This window comes from Phasianus colchicus, chromosome 4, assembly GCF_987193195.1.
Source record: "Phasianus colchicus chromosome 4, bPhaCol1.hap1.1, whole genome shotgun sequence".
In the NCBI taxonomy this organism is placed as follows: Eukaryota; Metazoa; Chordata; class Aves; order Galliformes; family Phasianidae; genus Phasianus; species Phasianus colchicus.
The window spans coordinates 71,265,203-71,283,970 of record NC_143439.1 but is presented as its reverse complement, the minus strand read 5'-3'; the positions used below and the strand labels follow the sequence as shown (position 1 = coordinate 71,283,970).

At 48.0% G+C, this 18,768-nt stretch overlaps 1 protein-coding gene across 5 annotated transcripts in view; it reads right to left on the bottom strand.

Annotated features, from left to right (window-relative positions):
• EXOC6B (exocyst complex component 6B) overlaps window positions 1-18,768 on the bottom strand; it is a 242,439-nt gene that overhangs the window by 66,320 nt on the left and 157,351 nt on the right. For 3 of the 5 annotated variants that reach the window (XM_090139927.1, XM_090139931.1, XM_090139928.1), the window contains 2 exons: window positions 18,004-18,033; window positions 5,577-5,718 (listed from right to left, as the gene is read on the bottom strand). In XM_090139927.1, coding sequence (XP_089996053.1) covers window positions 5,577-5,718; window positions 18,004-18,033 — 172 coding nt within the window. The remainder of the gene's footprint in view (window positions 1-5,576; window positions 5,719-18,003; window positions 18,034-18,768) is intronic. The other 2 variants (XM_031588119.2, XM_090139929.1) reach the window with 1 other exon arrangement.

The window sequence follows — 18,768 nt, the reverse complement described above, 5'->3', positions numbered from 1 at the left end:
TGTGAGCTTATACCTCCATCCAAATCACAGGATCATAGCATCATATGATATCCCGAGTTGGAAGGGACCCATGAGGATCATCTAGTCCAACTTCTGGCTCCACGCAAGCCCATCCAAAAATCAGACCACATATCTGAGTGTTGTCCAGATGCTCAGGCAAATGATCAAAGCTCAGTGCCACCTCTGGAATCTCAGAGGAGTCATCCAAAATCCACCCAACAGCATCAGACGACATTACAAGACTCTAAGCCATTTGCTCTCTGAAGGAGCAATGACAACGATGGAGCTCCAACACTGCACAGAGATGTAGTCCAGGGGCTGCTCACTGTGCACTGGAACACTGGGATCTGCTAACTTATAGGACAGGTGTTCAGAGTCTATAAAGTTTCCCAAACCCCAAACCCAAGACTTTCAGTGGATGTCTCTTATCAGATGGGAAGTTCTCTACTCCACTGAAATACGAATAGTAGGAGAAGTGGAATCAAGAATCAGTGGTGTGTGTGCCATGCTCAGTGGGGAGAGAAAGCAGGTGCAGAGCTGGGATGGTGGTCCCAGTGAGTTCCAAAAATTGTTCGAACTCAAGCAGTTACCATGGATTGCTCTTGAAACCAAAGAGCTATTCTTGCTAAATGCCAAGAAGAAGGTAGGAGACCAGGTAGTGAAAACCTCCTCTCTCTTTGTTAAGGTGGAAAAAAACTGATTTAGCTGAGACACAGGGAGATAAAACCCAGCTGCACTGTGTAAAAAGGTTTCTGAAATCTTTGTAAGTTTCTTTCCATATATTTTAAACAATTAATTAAAGCACAGCATAAAGGTAAATCCACTGAGAGGCCCATTACTTTTCATTTGCTAGGAAAAGGAATGAAAGCAAACGCTGAGGATTTTGAGGGACCCGAGTCATACTTTCAAAGTCTAATTTAAATAGGTGTGGACAGGAGCATTTTCTCTTCCTGAAGTTGCAAAGGACGTCAAAGATGGGAAAATATCAGGGAACATCCTGGTAACAAAGGAGAAAATGGGAAGGTGTCGGAGATGGAGGATATCTGAAATGTTGGAGCAGACAGCGTTGGAAACAAGAGGACAGAAGAGATTTGGAGGACACCATGGAATCAGCAACAAGTTTACAAGGGAGATGGAAAACCCTTCCAGTAGACACTGGAAGAGAAGCTCAGTGATGGGAAGCTTTGTGCTTCCCACCCGCGCACGCTTAGAGCACTGACCCATCAAGCATTGCTTCCCTTGCCAATGCAAGTGCAGAATCCTAAAAGGAAGGCATTTCTCCCCACGAATGCAGCGCTCACTCCCAGCAAACCAATGCACTTAAGGCTACCAGAGGAGCAGGCAGCTGTGCTGCGGGTTTGTAGGGGGAGGGCTGCCCACAGCACTGAGCGGACGATGGGATTTCTGCATGAGAAAGTTCTTGGGGCCAGATAAGGCAGCCAAGAATGAGGTGGTAAACAGCTGCCTAGGGACCCATAGAGGCACACGTTGGTGTGCTCTCATGTTGGGTTCAGTGCTCCTCAAGCTGGCTGCCACGTCCGCGTTCCTTATTGACTGCACCCATGAGTGGGCTGAAGGAGAACGCGGAGTTGAATGAGATTTTAAATATAATTTTACGGTGCTTTTAATTTCTTGTAAAGCAGCAGTTAAAAGGCTTTGGAGATCGTGGAACTGCTTATTTTATGACCTAAATATTGTAAAAACAATCTGCCTCAATCGCCGCTGGAATCGGTTAGAGATGTGAAACGCTTTTGTACGAGCGAGAGCAGCAGCCTTCCCTTTCTCTTCTTCTATTCCAACCTCCAAATTGGGGTTGTTACATCAGATTCCCACTGCCTTGGAGGTGAAGGAGATGGAGAAAGACCAACACCAGCACCAGGAGGTCCCAAAAAGAGCAGAGCATGGAACCAGGCAAAAGGGAACAAAGCAATCACAAAAAGTACCAAGGAATCTTGGGTTGTGGACCTGTGCTGTAAGACCACAAGCCCATTTTGAAGAGCAAACATCTGTTCTGAAAAAAGAATCCCCTCTTCTATTTCCAGGTTTGCAGAAGTATTTGTGTTGCTTTTCTTTTTTTTCATTCCCTCCAGAGTTGTTTTTTTTCTCCCTCTTTTCATGTTGGCTCCCTGGGCTGGTGCCAGAACACACTCCTAAATTGAGACATAATTAGACGTGTCCTACTGTGTCTTTCTGGACAACTCATTTAACCTCTACGTCTTACTTCGCTCTAGGTTTAAATAAGAGGTGAGAGAATCTCTCTCGGCTGCATAGGAAGAGCTATAGAAAGCCAAGCAATAACAAAGAGTTACAAGTAATAGCAAAACTTCACATCTTAGTTTGCTCCTCTCTGCTTCCTTGTGCAGCCATTCCCATCCATTACACTGAAAAGAGATCATTTCTAAATTAGAAACTGTACCATGGACCTACGAGTCTGGGGAATTAATCTACCTGTGTCTTGGCTCAAGCTTAAACCATTATCCTTTTCACCTCTACAACTACTACACGTTGTGTACATAACCATATTTTCTTGTAACGTGTATTATATCTACTCCTATACAGAGTAAGTTAGCTGCATCCCCCTCAAACCACGCTTAATTCACTATGTTTCCATAGATTTGTCTCATCACTCTCCTCACTAGATTATGTTTTGTCATCTGTTTTACTCAGCACTGGGGGGCATCCAGGGAGGAGATGCTGCTTAGTGACCCAAGTTACCGCCGGGGTGGAAAACTGCAGGGTCATGAGTCTGTTTGCAGCCAAAAGAAAAAGAAGGAAACGATTACTAATGACAAATGCTTCCTATTATTCTCAGCACCACAGACTGTCCCTGTGCGGACACAGATTGAGAACACAGCTGCTACCGGTGTAGCTGATGGGACACAAATTAGACAGCCAGAATTGAGGGCTGAAGGCACTTCTGAAAGAAAAATAAGGTGTTGCTTGCATTGTGACATATGATATAGCTGCAAACTATGGATACGATTCATTAAATGCTGATCCTTCTCCCAGGTTCTTCTGCACACAGTAGTGTGAAAAAGCAAAAGAGATGACCAGCTGTTAAAGAATATCCCCTATCAAACCCACACAATCTTACAGGTGACCTTTCAACAGAATTTAATCTCTCAGCACTTACAGTTGATGGGTGCAGCCAAACTGGAGCATGATTAGCAACACTTCTGCCAAGGGCAGAATACTGACAGCATTAAGTGCCAAAATGAGGACGACCACAACGCATTTTCACTGTATGAATGGTGTTACCAAAGATAGGAATGGCAGCTCCCAACTATTTAGGTTCCAACACCATCCCCAGTGAGGACAGGGACTATCTTGCTGTGGGGCTTAACAGGAATCACATCAGGGCAAAGAGCATTTCAGAAGACTCTACAATGAAAAGGTTTGTGATGATCTAAAGAGCAAACACTCCAACTGCCTCATCAATCCAGAAAGCCAAAAAGGTGAGTATTTGGAATACACATCCTCCCAAAACCTTCATCTACTCTGAACTTAAAGTATTTCTTGAACCCTATCAAGCTGTTTTCCATAGCCATTGCTTTTGTGATATGTTCACAAGCGATCACAGAACATAATCACAGACTCTCAGAATGGTTTGAGCTGGAAGAAACCCTTAAAGGCCATCTGCTCTCCCTCCCTACAATGAATGGGGACACCCACAGCTCCATCAGTGCTCAGAGTCCCTCCAGTCTGACCTTGGGTGTCTCTCTGAGGCACCATCACCTCTCTGGGCAACCTGTGCCAGTGCCTCACTTCACTGTAAATAACTCCTTCCTTATATCCAGCCTAAATCTCGCCTCTTCTATTCTGAAACCATTTCCCCTTGTCCTGTCACAACAGAGAAGTCTCCTGTCAGGTCTCCCCAGACCTTCCTCTCCAGACTTTAAATACCAAGCACCTAAAACCTGGCAGATAGACATGTATCTGAGCTAGCTTTGGCCAACGTTCTCCGAGAAAGGGCACTGCCCTGCTGCAGCACCAGACTGACCACCCCTGGAGAGATGCCCATCCAGCACCAAATGTGCTTCAGTGCAAGGCAGCGGCCCCAAGAGATGAACATGCCCAACTCTGTCTGTCCCAGGACACCATAACCATCTCTCACCTCTCTGGTTCATGGTTACTTGAATCAGATGATATATGTGGTTATTTGTTCAGCATGGAGAAGAGAAGGTTGTGGGGTGACTTCATTGCAGCCTTCCAGTACCTAAAGGGAGCCTATCAACAGGAGGGGAATCAACTCTTTACAAGGATAGATAATGGCAGGACAAGGGGAAATGGTTTGAAGTTGAGGGAGGGCAGATTGAGGTTGGATGTCAGGGGGAAGTTGTTTGCTGTGAGAGTGGTGAGGTGCTGGAACAGCTGCCCAGAGAGGCTGTGGATGCCCCCTCCATCCCTGGAGGTGTTCAAGGCCAGGTTGGATGGGGCCCTGGGCAGCCTGAGCTGGTATGGAGGTTGGTGGCCCTGTATGCAGTGGGGGGATTGGAGCTTGTATGATCCTTGAGGTTCCTTCCAACCCCAGCCATTCTATGATTCTATGATACCAACCTGTCCAAACATGCAACTTTTCAAACCCTGTTTGTGCTTTTGCCTTCCACCAACACCTTGCAAGAGCCAGTGCCACCACTGGACTGCACAGTGCTCAAACCTCCTAAATGCAAAGGTGCTGGGTGACATTGTAGGGGGTAGGCTGGACGCTGGAGCTGAAGAACTGCATGGCAGCTCTGCTGCCATCAACAAATAAAGTTGTCTGTGGGTATGGACTCATCCCCTTTCCCCTTTCTGAGCTTCAATTAGCATCTAAAAACAGACTCACAAGGGAGGGAGGTTCCTGTGCAAAAGTGTACTGGCCCTGCCTTGGATTAAGTGATAAAAATAGGACGAAGCAAGGTGTTCTGTCAGTTCTGTTCTATATTTTGTTAACACCTACAGACAGCAGGATAATAAGCAACTTGAGAGAAATCTTAGGATTTCAGAGCTTATTCAGATGTTAGCTAGGTGAACTAAAATGAGCAGGGTTGACTTGCAAGCCACATTGGTGGCCCTTACCATGCTCACATGCTCACCTCTAAATAGATGTAACGGTTGCTTACAGTGACTCTTTTCCATAGCAGTAACTTTGCAAAAAGGGGATGCTTTGAGAAAGAACTCCCTGCAGCAGATAGAGGAGACAACCAGCTGAAGTCAGGAGATGACCAGAACTTCTTAAGAACAGTTACTGTTTTCTGAAACAGTTACAAGTGAACTGATTTTTGTCAGCCCTCCCCGATGTTTTACCCACTCTAATTCCTCACAGTTTTAAAACACTCCGTTTCAAAAAGCAGGGATGATCTGGAAAGCATCAGTGAAGCATTTTAGGAAGAAAAGGATCAGCAAAGCTCTGATTTCTTCGAATTTGCTGAGCTGCTTCTGCGCTGAAGATATTGCCAGATGTCCTCCCAGACAGCAGCAGCCAGCTCTGCCAGTCCCAACCACTTGGCACCACTCACAGCACTGCCCTGGCTCGGGTCCTGGCATATAAATGGGCAAAGCAAAGCAATGGGAAAAGGGATGGTAATGCATCTTACGTTCACATTCCTCCACGTCCAGGTTGAACTGCTGCAAGGCGCCCAGCGTCAGCTGCCGCACTTCGGCTTCCAGCAGCAGCTGCATCAGTGAGGTGGACAGGTGTTTGCATGCTGACATGCAGGCTGTCTGTGCCACCTTCCCCTGCAAAACAAAAGGGAGATGTATTAAGGCCCACGAGCACGCATTGACAGCTCTAAGCAGCCCTCAACGTCACATCCTACTGTGGACAAGACAACGGGTCCTGTTTCATTTGACAGCCTGCATAGATTGCATGAGGTAACCTGGTTGATTGGTTAAAATGGTGGGAGAGGTGACAACTCAGAACTGCAGCCTACAGGTCAAACTGCATTTATTTACATTGCACAGTAAGAGTTTCACAATCCCATTCCAACAGCAGAGGCACTCAGCTCAACGAGGGCTCTTTCAGTCTTTACTGCACAGCAGTAGGGAGCTCTTTGCTCCTTCACCAGGTTGGGTCATCCATGGTGCCAGCAGAAATGACTTGGGTCTGTGGAGCAAAGGACACAAGCAGGCTCCTTGGCGTGCACCCTGCAGAGCTGGAGGGACGCTGTGATGACCACAAACCCACGCTGATGCTCTCCTGCCTACTTCCAGTGCTGTGTGGCACCATCCAGACACAGGTGGGGAACAAGGAGAAGGAAACATCACAGTGAGGAGGTGCTGAAGCTGTGATGGCTTGGATAGGATTGGGGTGAGGTGGTTTCACCCCAATGGGCAGCTCAGCTCTACCACAATGCTCCCTCACTGCCCCTCCTTCAAGGAAGAGGGGGAGAAAATAGGACGGAAAAGGGTGCAAAGGTTGAGATAAGAACAAGGAGATATCTGACCAGCTATTGTTATAGGCAAAACAACAGAGCCAGCATAGGGAGATTAAGGTAATTCATTGCTTGTTAGTACAGATTAGAGCAGTGAGAACTAAAAGTCACCTACAGGCACCTTCCCTCATCCACCCTGTCCCTGAGTTAGGGAATGGCAGTGGTCAGTCCATAACACTACATCTCTGCTACTCCTTCATGGTCGGGGGGACAGCCTGCTCCTCCATGGGCCCCTCCGGGGCTGCAGAGAGCTGCTTTTCTGTGCCTGGAGCACCTCCTGCCCTCCTTCTGCACCTGCCTGTTCCATAGAGAAGGTGACCATCACCACTTGGCTCCTCCAATACATCCCTACTTCACGGGGAGACCTACAGGGCCAACAGGTTGGGTCAGTCTGGAGAAGAGGAGGATCAGGAGAGACCTCATCACCCTCTACAACTCCCTGCAAGGAGGTGGTAGTGAGGTGGGGCTCAGCCTCTGCTCCCACGTAATGGGGATAGGATGAGGAGAGATGATGGCCTCAAGTTGAGTTCTTCCATGGCAGCCTACAGGTTCCTGAACTCCCCGAGACACCAGGAGGAGACAGAGGTGGAAAAGTCCTTTCTGTGAGCAGCACGTATTTCCCCATCCACCAAATTGCAACCAAACCTTTGTGATGAGCTTCCAAAACAGGCAGCAGACCTTTCTTCAACCTATCTGAATTTTCTCCCCTCATTTACAGTTCCTCAAAAGACTTCCCTCATTGCTTGGGTCCAAAAGTTGTGGCAGGATCTACATAACAAGCTTCCGTATGCAGTGCAGGTGTGGAACATGCATTAAACCCATAAAAATGTGCAGTTCTGGCATGGAAACACAGACTTACAGAAACCCTTTGGTCAGTGGTGCACGGAACCATCCACAGCTCCATGCCTGCAACCTCCACGACAGCACTTCTGGTGGTGGGGCTGCCATGCAAACAGCCGTGCTTCAGCTGGAGATTATGTTTTCAAACGCACACAAAAGGATTTAACACGCTCTCTTGGAAACTAGGAGTGGCTTAGGAGACTTTTACAAGCATTGTACAAATTGTACTCGAACTGGGATTAAAGTGGGGGTGGATCACAAGTTTCACTGCCGCAGCACGGACAGATGAGCAGATTTTTGATACGTGAACTGGGAAGTGCTCTTGCCAGCTTCACCAAGTAGGTTTGGATGCATGGGCAACATCCATCTTCAGCAGCAGGAAAACTTCATTTGTCATTAATAAGAAAGCAGAGCCACGCTCGGAGGGCAGGGCACTCCATCTCCATTGTTTACTGCCGTTCCCAGGCTCCGGCAGCGTCCATTACTCACCTCAGAACAAACACCTTTACTAAAATTAAGATGAAACATGGCGACCATAAAGTTTAGCGCAGCCACGAGTTTTTGCTTTTCATCATTTCCTCGCACCGTTCTGACACACGGGGTTATTTACAGTGCTGCTCGGGCTCATTCCTCAGCCCTGTGCTGCAGTGGAAGCACGCTGCTATCCGACCACCATTTTTCTTCATTACTTCCAACAGACACTTGAGTTGTTGCTGTGCTCCAGGTGTTTTGATGTGTTGTTGAGCAGAAGGCTCAGTCCTGGCCCATCCTCTACGATCCTCACACATCATCCTCTCCGATTGCAGTTCCACAGCTCTTCCCCAGCCAACTTGAGACTCCTTGTGATACGCAACTCAAACCCAAAGTGGACTTTTCCTTCTCATCACCCACTCTGCTCGGAAGAGAACCCAAAAGTCCATGAGTATGGATACAGGCTGCAACCTCAGGGCAGCTGAGACGCAAACCTCCATGGACGAAGTCAAAAGGAAAACCCATAAGAAGGTTTTCAGCCTCAGTGAGAAAAACCATTAGTATAACACCTTCCTTGTACACCAAGCAAAGGTTGGATCAGCAGCACGGAGGTACCTAAAGGGTTACCTGTGCCTGCAAACACACCTGTTCTGCTGCATGCATTCCTCCGGCCAGCCAAGCTTGCCCAAAGAGAGAGTGAATGACAAGCAACACTGGGAGGGTGAGAAGAACAGCAAATAGTTGAAATGAAATGTCAAGTTAATAAGCCAGACGCAAGGGAGACGGGAGGGAAAAGGCAATTTAATCGTCATGCCTTGACAGCACAACAGCTCTGCAGAGCCTTCGTGGCAGAAGCAGAGCATGCAAACCATACAAGCATACAAACTCAAAATTACTGGATGAAAGATAAAAGCATACGCAGGTACTTCTCCCACCTTGTAAGCGTTAATCCATTCTTCCTTCTATTTATGAGCTGAGGGCCTGGAGATGCCACGGGGCTTTAAATCACTGTGATAAAAGCCCAGTTGGGGACAGGAGGTCCGCCGACATGGGGCACAGCTGCCTGGCACAACGAGGTCTAAAACCTTTCCAGAATTTATGCTCTTTCAGTCTTATAAATACAGATACAGACAGTGACAAAGATGCCACTTACAGCAGCTCCCTGCAAGATCAGCCACTGCACACAAACATCAATTTTATAATATTTTCCCAGAAACCAACTGCAATACCTGCTTGATAAGCAGTTGTTGCTGGTAGGAGAAAAATCAAATGAGGACATTGATCGATTGCTCCTAACAAGGTGTTCTATTTCTCTTTCCTCTTCCAGTTCCCACTGTAGGTTCCCAGGATGGCGGCAGTGATCCAAGCCCGTGATTGACATGTTTTCCTCCAAACCTCCAAAATCATTACCAGCCCCACCCTAAGCAGTGCCAGGACATGTGCCTTGGCTTGGAGGTGTCAGGGGTGCCCATCACAGATGCTGCTCCTACAGAACCCTGCGATCCCACTGTGGTTTGGAGGAACCAGAGAGGCATGCAGATATGGCACCGAGGGACATGATAAGTGGGCATAGAGGGGATGGGTTGGCAGCTGGACTTGATGATCTTAGAGGGCTCTTATAATCTTAGGGATTCTATGTGGTCTCCTCCTTGGGGGACTATGAAAGCCATTGGATGTGGGCCCAGGCACAACTGGGGTCCCTGGTGGGGCTGGGCTGGACCAGAAGGACCCAGATGGACATCCAGCCTCAGCCAGGATGTGCCTGCAGAGATGAGGGTAAAACTAACACTTTGAAGTCACCAATAGCTCATTTACAACATGACAGAAAATGGAGGGGCTTCAAGTCACAAGAAAACCCCTATCACATCAGTTGTTTACTCAAGATCTTTGCAAACCTCACAAAAGCTGAACTGGATTTGCATGGGGCAGAACTGGGTGGTGTGTGAGTACATGCAGAGCTCAGCTGCTGAGACACCCAAGCACATGCCCAACCACCTTTGCCCATCTCAAACATGGCCAGCAAAATAGCAATTCTCCTCCTGAGCATAGCATCAACAGCCATGGGTTTGTTTGTAGATTTTAATTGGTCTGTAAGTGCTTTTTTCCCCACCTAGGAATCCCCCTTTCCACTGCCCTCAGTGCAACCCTCTTGCAGCTGGGGTCTGCAGCTGGTGTTTCCATCCCAGGCAGGTTGAATATTAGGAAGAATTTCTTCTCCAAAAGAGTGGTCAGGCACTGGCACAGCTGCCCAGGGAGTGGTGGGGTCACCATCCCTGGAGGTGTTCCAGAACCATGGAGATGTGGCACTGAGGTCAGTGGGCATGGTGGGATGGGTTGGGGTTGGACTTGGGAATCTCAGAAATCCTTTCCAACCTTAATGACTCGATGATTATGTGACATCTCTCAAGGTGATGCTGCCCATCTGGTGCCCCCAGAGATGCACAGAGGCATGATACTCAATGAATACCAATGACTACCCAATGAATGAAGCAGCAGAGCCAAACCTCCCGATGCTGTCCCCAAGATGCAAGCCATAGGTGCCACGCATCAGCATGAGCAGCACTCCTTGGACCAAGCCCCACCGAGTCAATCACGCTGCAGGAAACCAGCCATGAAATCATCTCATTTCAGCTGCATTTCATCCTTGGGCAGCAGATTAAGCCCTTGGGGTTCCCAGGAGGCAGGAGAAGGTCAGCGCGGAGCCGGCGTTGCTCACGGTAGCGTATTTGTTTGAAAATAGCAAATATGTTAACAATTAGGGAAGGGAAAAGCTGAAAGGCTGCCTTGTTAATTAAGGAACTTGCTATCAAAGGACTCATTAAAAGCTACTGAAACGGAATGGTTGTTAAAATAAATACCCATTAATCTTAGTGTGCAATCAGGAATCGGTTGCCGCTACCCACCTCATTGCAAGGCTGGGGGCTCCCGGCTTGCACCAACTGCTGCAGGCTGCAGGGAGACCCACGGGGACCCATCCTGCATCACCTCCACCTCCAAAGGGCCGCCGCTGCCTCCCACTGCCCCTTATCCCCATCGCAGTGCGGGCAAAGCCCAAACAAAAGTCCCATTGTGGCACTGCTAACACTTCCGTCAGCTCAGCGAAGGACTAATGGGACATTGCCACGAGAAACAAAGCCTGACAGGTTTCAAGCAGGGTTTGGAATTGCTGTGTTCTGTTTTTATAACAGTAAGAATTTGTTTTCATCTGCCACAAGCACCGAGACTGCTTTGGTGCACTATGCTTAGATATGCAAATCCACGTGCTTACAGACAATAGAAAAATGGGCAAAATAAATATGGAACTCCTGGGCATTACAAGTCCACTTGGTTATAAACAACACAACTCATAGAATCATAGAATCCTTAGAGTTGGAAGGGACCTTGGAAGGCCATCCTGTCCAACTGCCCTGCAATGAACAGCACAGCTAGAACAGGTTGCCCAGGGCCTGATCCAGCCTTGCCTTGATAGTCTCCAGGGATGGGGATATAAATTACTCCATCATAGCTATGAGTCAAGAATACTGGTTTGGACAAGAAAATAAGGCACTGTGGAAATCCCAAAACCTGCAGTGTAAAACTGCTTCACAGCATCTCGTTCCCTTCCTTAGTCCATGACCATTAACCAGCGGACCATAAGCTGGACTCATCCCAATCATCTTAACACAATGGTTTGGCAACGTAAAACTCCTATGAATTGATGGCAGAAAGGTCAGCTCCTTTTTCCTGGTATTTAGACTATACGTTCTTGCATCCTGCAAGAAATAGGTGCAAATGAAACAGCCACCACCGTACAGCTCCTCACTGCAGTGAATGCACTGAGAGCAGGAGGATGGAATCAGGGCTATATTTTTTATTTATTTTCCTTCAGTTATCTTGCAAATCTTTGCTATGTTTGTGGGCAAAGTGGGAAAAATCAGGACATTTTTGAGGGCAGTATCAGGAAATCAGCTCTGCTGTCTTTGAGCCTCTCAGTGAGCCCGTGCCACCCTCATTTGCCAGGGTCTCAACACCACCCTCATTCATTCCTCTGCATTTCAAACTAGGACAGGGGAGATTTAGGTTGGATATGAGGAAGAAGTTTTTCACCCAGAGGGTGGTGATGCACTGGAACAGGTTGCCCAAGGAGGCTGTGGATGCCCCATCCCTGCAGGCATTCAAGGCCAGGCTGGATGTGGCTCTGGGCAGCCTGGGCTGCTGGTTGGCGACCTGCACACAGCAGGGGGTTGGAACCAGATGATCATTGTGGTCCTTTTCAACCCAGGCCATTCTATGAAGATGATTCTACGTCCAACATGCTCAAAAATCCATCGTCTACAACAGCTCAGCACCTGCAGTGAACAGCAGAGCTCAAACCCGCAACATCCCAAATCCCACCAACATGAATGGTGCCCCAAGCTGCAAAGTGCACAGCTGGAGGTTACGTGGCCTTGGAATCTGCCAAGGAAAAGAAGCAGAAAGCTTCCAACCTGCAAGAGAAAGTTGCCAATGAGCAACACTCATGCAGTGATGTCAGGAAAGGGACACTCCCAGACTTGGACCCAGCCAGGTCCTTCACATTGTTTGGGGGAGCTAAAATTACAGGTTTTTTGGCGCTCAAATTAATGAAAGGAGAAGCATACATCCTTCTTTGAAGAAGGCATTTTGGATCCAAAACACAATAGGGACCTCTGTGTCTCCAGCCCACCCCACAAAACCCCACCCCATCCTACTTGCCCTTATGGGAGAAGCTGTACTGCCATCAGCAAACCACCAGATTTAAGTAGGCTGACACCACTGAGGCACTGCCATACACTATTCTGATGAAAAAATGGAGATTCCTGTCTTAGGACTCCAACCATCCCTGTCATCTAACAACCATGATCAAGAGACAGCTCTCCACCATGGAATCTCAGATGCCACTTATGAGCAGCAACAGCCAGCAGGCACAGACCATAGTGAAACTGCCACCACACAAAAATAAACCAGACAGCCAATTATGCTGACCTCTACAGTCTGATACAAACCCCTCAAATTCCAATAAAAGAGAAAAAAAAAATAGGAGTTTGGTTCTGCTATGAATGGCCAAGGCCAACAGCTGGAGGCTGTACAAGATGAAGCAGGAGGGAGCATCAACACCAAATGGTGGTTAATTTGGGCAAGGCAAGGTTGTGACTGCATGGCCATGGAGAGGAGCAGCCCATCACATACTGCATGCATTTGCTTACAGGAAGGAGTGAATATCTTCAACAGCAGAAGCACAGCTCAGGGGTTTTGCATCCGTGAGAAATCATGGGAAATGCAAATATGGGAAACAGCAAATCACAGAATCATAGAATGGCTTGGGTTGAAAGAGACCTCAAGGATCATACAAGCTCCTATCCCCTGCCACACGCTGGGCCACCAACCTCCACATTTCATACCACACCAGGCTGCCCAGGGCCCCAAACAACCTGGCCTTGAACACCTCCAGGGATGGACGGGGCATCCACAGCCTCTCTGGGCAGCTGTTCCAGCACCTCACCACTCTCTCTGTAAACAACTTCCCCCTGACATCCAACCTCAATCTGCCCTCCTTTAACTTCAAACCGTTTCCCCTTGTCCTGCTGTTATCTCCCCTTTCAAAGAGTTGATTCCCCTCCTGTTTGTAGGCTCCCTTTAGGTACTGAAGGCTGCAATGAGGTCACCCCGCAGCCTTCTTTCCTCCAGGCTGAACAAGCCCAGCTCCCTCAGCCTGTCTTCATAGGGAGGTGCTCCTGCCCTCTAACCATCAAAAGCAAGGCTTCAACACAACCCAACACGTATGGGCAGAGCACAACACAACAGCTAAACCCAGTTCTCCTCTACCAGAAGGCATCTCTATGCCATGGCAGAAGGGAACCCTTTGGTTTTGCCACATGGTGGGGACTGGTGACACACTGGAACAGGTTGCCCAAGGAGGTTGTGGATGCCCCATCCCTGCAGGCATTCAAGGCCAGGCTGGATGTGGCTCTGGGCAGCCTGGGCTGCTGGTTGGTGACCTGCACATAGCAGAGGATTGAAACTAGATGATCGTTGTGGTCCTTTTCAACCCAGGCCATTCTATGATTCTATGGGCTGATGGTTGGACGCGATAATCTTAACAGTTCTTTCCCCTGAATGAATCCATACTCCTCAGCTCTCCACCATGGAAAAACACAATGTCCAAACAGCACAGGTACCTCTAAGAAGGAATGAAACCCACAAACAACCGGTGTTTAATGAGACTCTGTTCACCCAGGAGCAGCCGTCATTCCTCCAGGAGCTCTTAGAGCCACGCAGCCCTCGCCGTGCTTCTCCCCAATCCCTGTGTCCATGGGGTGAGGCTTCCCAAAATGCCTGACACAAACCAGAGCCCTGGCCCGACAATTATCAGAGAGCAAAAACTGGAACGAACGAGAAAAAATAAATGACATATTTCATCCTCCCTCTTTTGTGGCTTTTATTTTCTTTTGTATTCGCTTTGGGAATAACATTCTTTCCATTGGGAAGAGTCTGATTTTCCATTAAATACAAAGCAGCTGCCATTTTGGAAACAAAAAGTTGATTAAATGCAGATTTTTTTTTTAATTTTGTCCCTAATGTATGAAGAGTTTGAACCATGCTCATCTCTGTTGATTTATTGGGGCAAAGCATCTGCCAATTACAGCAGCAGGAAGGCTTAAAAAGAGAGAGTGCACAGAACCGATTCATCTGTACTGTGCACTGCTAGCAGTTGGGTTGTAATTAAAAGGGGAAGGATCTCAAGGCTGGAAGACCAGCAGGCTGTGCTCAGTCTCATGCAGAGCCTTGCCCCTACAGACCCTAGAGCAGCTCAACAGATGCCCACTTACTGCGGTGCCCATTGAGGGCTCGGTGCGCTCTCCATGATGTTTGCCTCTGCCTGCTGGAAATGGAACTTGGACGTGACTTCAGCCCCAGATGTTGAGCAGATTGAAAAAAAAGGGCTCAAAAGATAAAAAAACCACTCCGTTTCCAATGCAATTCAGTAGGTTTCTGCTTCTGAACCGGGCAATCAGAGCTGATTACTGAGAAGTAGAGATCTGCAGAAGAAGCATGTGAAACTGCTGCTGTTCTTACTATTTTCCAAGAACTAAACCTTAATGAAGTTTTTATTTCATGTAAGAACACAACTTCTGGTTGAGGAACAGAGAGTGGGAAGTTGGATATTACGAACAATTTCTTCTCAGAAAGTGTCAATGCATTGGAACAGGCTGCCCAGGGAGTGGTGGGGTCACTGTCCCTGGAGGCATTTAAGAACCATGGAGATGTGGCACTGGTCAGTGGGCATGGTGGGATGGGTTGGGGTTGGACCTGGGGATCTGAGAGGTCTTTTACAACCTGAATGACTCTACAGTTCTATGAAAGCTGCAAAACTTAATGGCACCTCGTTGGTTTTGTTTTGTTTTTTTTTTCATCAGCACGTCTGGTTCTCCTTATTCACTGTCATTCATGAAACACCGTGAAGAAAGACCATGGCGACCATGAGAAAATCCACAAAGATCCTCATCTTTCAATGTTTCGCTTCCTTTCTCTTGCTATGTAGGCTGCAAGGTGCCTGGAGAACACACAGCCCTGTGTTGGCACCCAATGACAATCACCAAACTCCATGTCCGCATCTGCAACCACTTCCTTCCCACCATTCTGCTCCAGCACTCGACCGTGTATTAATGGTTGGACTTGATGATCTTAGAGGTCTTTCCCAACTTTAAGAACTCAATGACTCTGCTGCAGATATGATATTCATCAACATTCCCCTGCGTGCTCCCAACGTCAAAGTCTTGCAAGACTTCAGGTTGCCCAGTGTATGAAACGAGAGGAAAGCATATAATGGCAAGGTCTATTGTTTCACTTAAATTTGAGCCCAAAGGGGAAAAAGAAACATGCTTTAACATCTGACAGTGCTGCTGGAAGCTCTGTGCTGGGCTCCGGTGCAGGAAGCAGCAGGCGTGTTTGAATTCCTTACGCTGAGGATGGTTTTTTGACTGCCAAATTCCCCGTACCACACATCTGATTCTTTGTGCATGCAAAAGTAAGCATAAAATAGCTTTATAAATCTAAGTTTGTAAAATGAAATCAAAGCCAAACATGCCAAGGTGACTACACAAAGGGAAGCAAAACCTAGGTAAGCGCGCACACCCTGGTTTAAAGGATTTATGGGACTGGGCATTTTAGCTTCAATTAATTTTCAGAGTGCTGAAAGCACACAAGAAACCATGTAATTACAAGATAACTTGGCTTACCCAGATCCTACTTAACTAGCACTCGTGGGTTAAGCAGAGGTCAGGCTTTCCCAGCCAACAAAGCTAACTCCACCATATTTGAATGCGTCAGTGCAACCAGAAGTTCTCGTTCCGACCCATTCCTTCTGGCCAATATTTGGGATCTCAGGGACACCTGAAGAGTGGCACACAGCTCCAGAGCATCAGGAACAGCCCAGACCCCACAGCCACACGAGCGCTGCTCCAGGCATGATCCCATCTTTGACCATGGCAAACTCATTGTGTCCAACCTTGAGCGCAAACTGGATCGAGCAACCTCAAGAGAGAGCAGGATCTTCCCTGGAGAGCAGAGGAAGCACCCAGACAGGATTTTATAGAGACTGCTCACAGCCCTGTCCATGCCCGTGACCCAGGCGACTCACAATTTGGGGTTTTTTCCTATATCTACAACATGGAGAAACCTCTAGGATCAGCCACAACTGCTTCCCACCGGACGCTTTAAATGCAGCTACAATTGCTCCTTTGTGCTGCTATTTCGTGCAATCAGATTTTTATTTTTCATTCTCTCAGACAGATTAGTGATTTATTTCCACCAATTAAAACAAGCAACCGAGTGAACAAAAAATTAGAGGGGTTAAAAGCAAAATTAGAATGTGTTGCAGTTAAGAACAAAATCAACTAAGAGTGGGCTAGCAAAGTCCCACCGTATAAAGGGATTACTCCATCCATGACCCTTTCCAGGGGACCTCCAGGTATTACTTTTCATTGATTTACCTTAATGAAACTAATGCACCCCTCTCCGTAGGAAGCTGACTCCATAGCTGTCTAGGCACTGGATTCAATTAAAGAAATAAATACATCTGGCTTCTAAATTGTTTAAAGTCTCAAAAGCCAGAGGCAATGCTCCTTTTTGCTACCATCCCTCTTGGGGTACACCCCAGGCCCCTGCACGGGATGGGCTGAGCACAAGGGGACACTCAGATCTCCCCTGCAAATCGGTGGCTGTTGGGGAACTGCCACCAAGTGTGACACATCCCTGCCCTCAGGGCCAGGATTGCTGTAGGATGGCTCCTTCTTTCCAGAAGCTGGCATTGATGTGAGGCCTTGCTGTTGACCCTGAAACCCCTGAGTGCCCACACAAGGGCTCAGCTATGCTCAGTTTCCAGGCAAAGGGGTGCATGCACCCAACAGCACCGCACAATGCCCATCTGCCCAGGCAGCCCCATGGGCAGCATGAACACAGAGCAGGGCTACAGGCATAGAAGCAGAAGCTCAGAGCTGGGCAGAGGCACACGACGGCATCGAGAAGCACGAGGGGTGCTTGGTTTCGCACACGGCTTGGCTGCAGACATCAGAATAGAAGCAAGAAAGCAGCTCGTGAGCAATTTGGGATCTATCTGCTGAAATGCCTTCGCTTTCCTCCCAACACACGCAACAAGCAGAAATGACAACACTTAGAGGCATGCATTGAACCAGAAGGAAGGTCCTGAAGGTCTGCTTTGCTAATCGCCCTCGTCCCAGTTGGGAGACAGGAAACACCAAGAGACCTCGTTACTCTCTACTGATAGAGCCAGATGGCTTAGCATTAAGGCCAGGAGGGAGAGCCCCATTGGGAATGCAGCCTGACAAGGATGTGTGCTGATCAGACCACAGGGAGAACACAGGGATATATGCAAAGGTCTTCTTTCTTTCAGGTTGAGGTTGAAAATCTTACCCTGCTTTCCCAAATAACAGGTGTTGCCTCTAATGTTTAGGGATGCATGGGGCATAACAGGAGGTATTTAAATGCAATGTGCTCTAAGAGCAACAATTTGGCAATGCTGCTGCAACAGCACGCGTTCCTGCATGGAAACCCTCTCCTATTGATTCTACAGATTGATCTCAAGCTGAGAGAAAATCCATGCCTGTGCTGGCAGCAGCGGAAGGGATCGGCTTCCACCCGAAGTTAGTTAATATTTTCCTTTCCTCTCTTTCAAGAGCAATGACCTTCCCTGGTTCAAGTCACCCTCTGGCACTGGAGGTGCGAGCGGAGCGGACGGCACGAGGCGCAGCCGTGTACTCACCGACATGGTAGAGTGGGCATCTACATCCCCCTACAGAGGACAACACAGGGAGTTTGAGTCAAGAGCAGAAGAGAGCAAAGCAACAGCAAGCAAGGCAGAGAGGTACAAAATCGGTTATCACCCCTGGGTGCTACATAACCCATCACTGCTCCTCCCCAACTGAGGCACGGGCTACGGGATGCTGTGGCTGCTCAGTGAATGAGAAGAGCAAAATATGGCACTAAGGAGGAAGAGGAACAAATGAGCCATGTCCCACCAGACGTTGCTGGCCCTGATATTGAATGTGCTGAGCCACCTGGGGCAAGACAACAGCCACGTGCCTCAGCTTTCCCACCTACAAGATGGATGGGATGGATGTCCGAGACCAGCAAGAGGCAGCAGGGTTTTGCCCAGAGACATCTACAAAACTCACCAACCTCTTTCAAGGGCAAGGAGATGTTATCTATGCACAGAGTGGATTTGTGTAAATCTAAGGAACCTGGTTTCGGGGCTCATATGATGGTTTCATGATGGTTACTGGGTAAAATAAATTGCCATCACAGAATCCAATGGCTTGGATTGGAAGGGACCTCAAGGATCACCAAGCTCCAACCTCCCTGCTGCAGGCAAGGCCACCAACCTCCATATCTAATAGTAGACCATCCCTCCCAACTTGGTCAAGACTGTGGCTGGGACAAAGCTCAAGCTTGTGCTGCTTGAGCTTGAGTTGTCTCCATGCACAACGCATTGCCTTCTAACGTTATTATGGAGAGATTCAACTTGTAA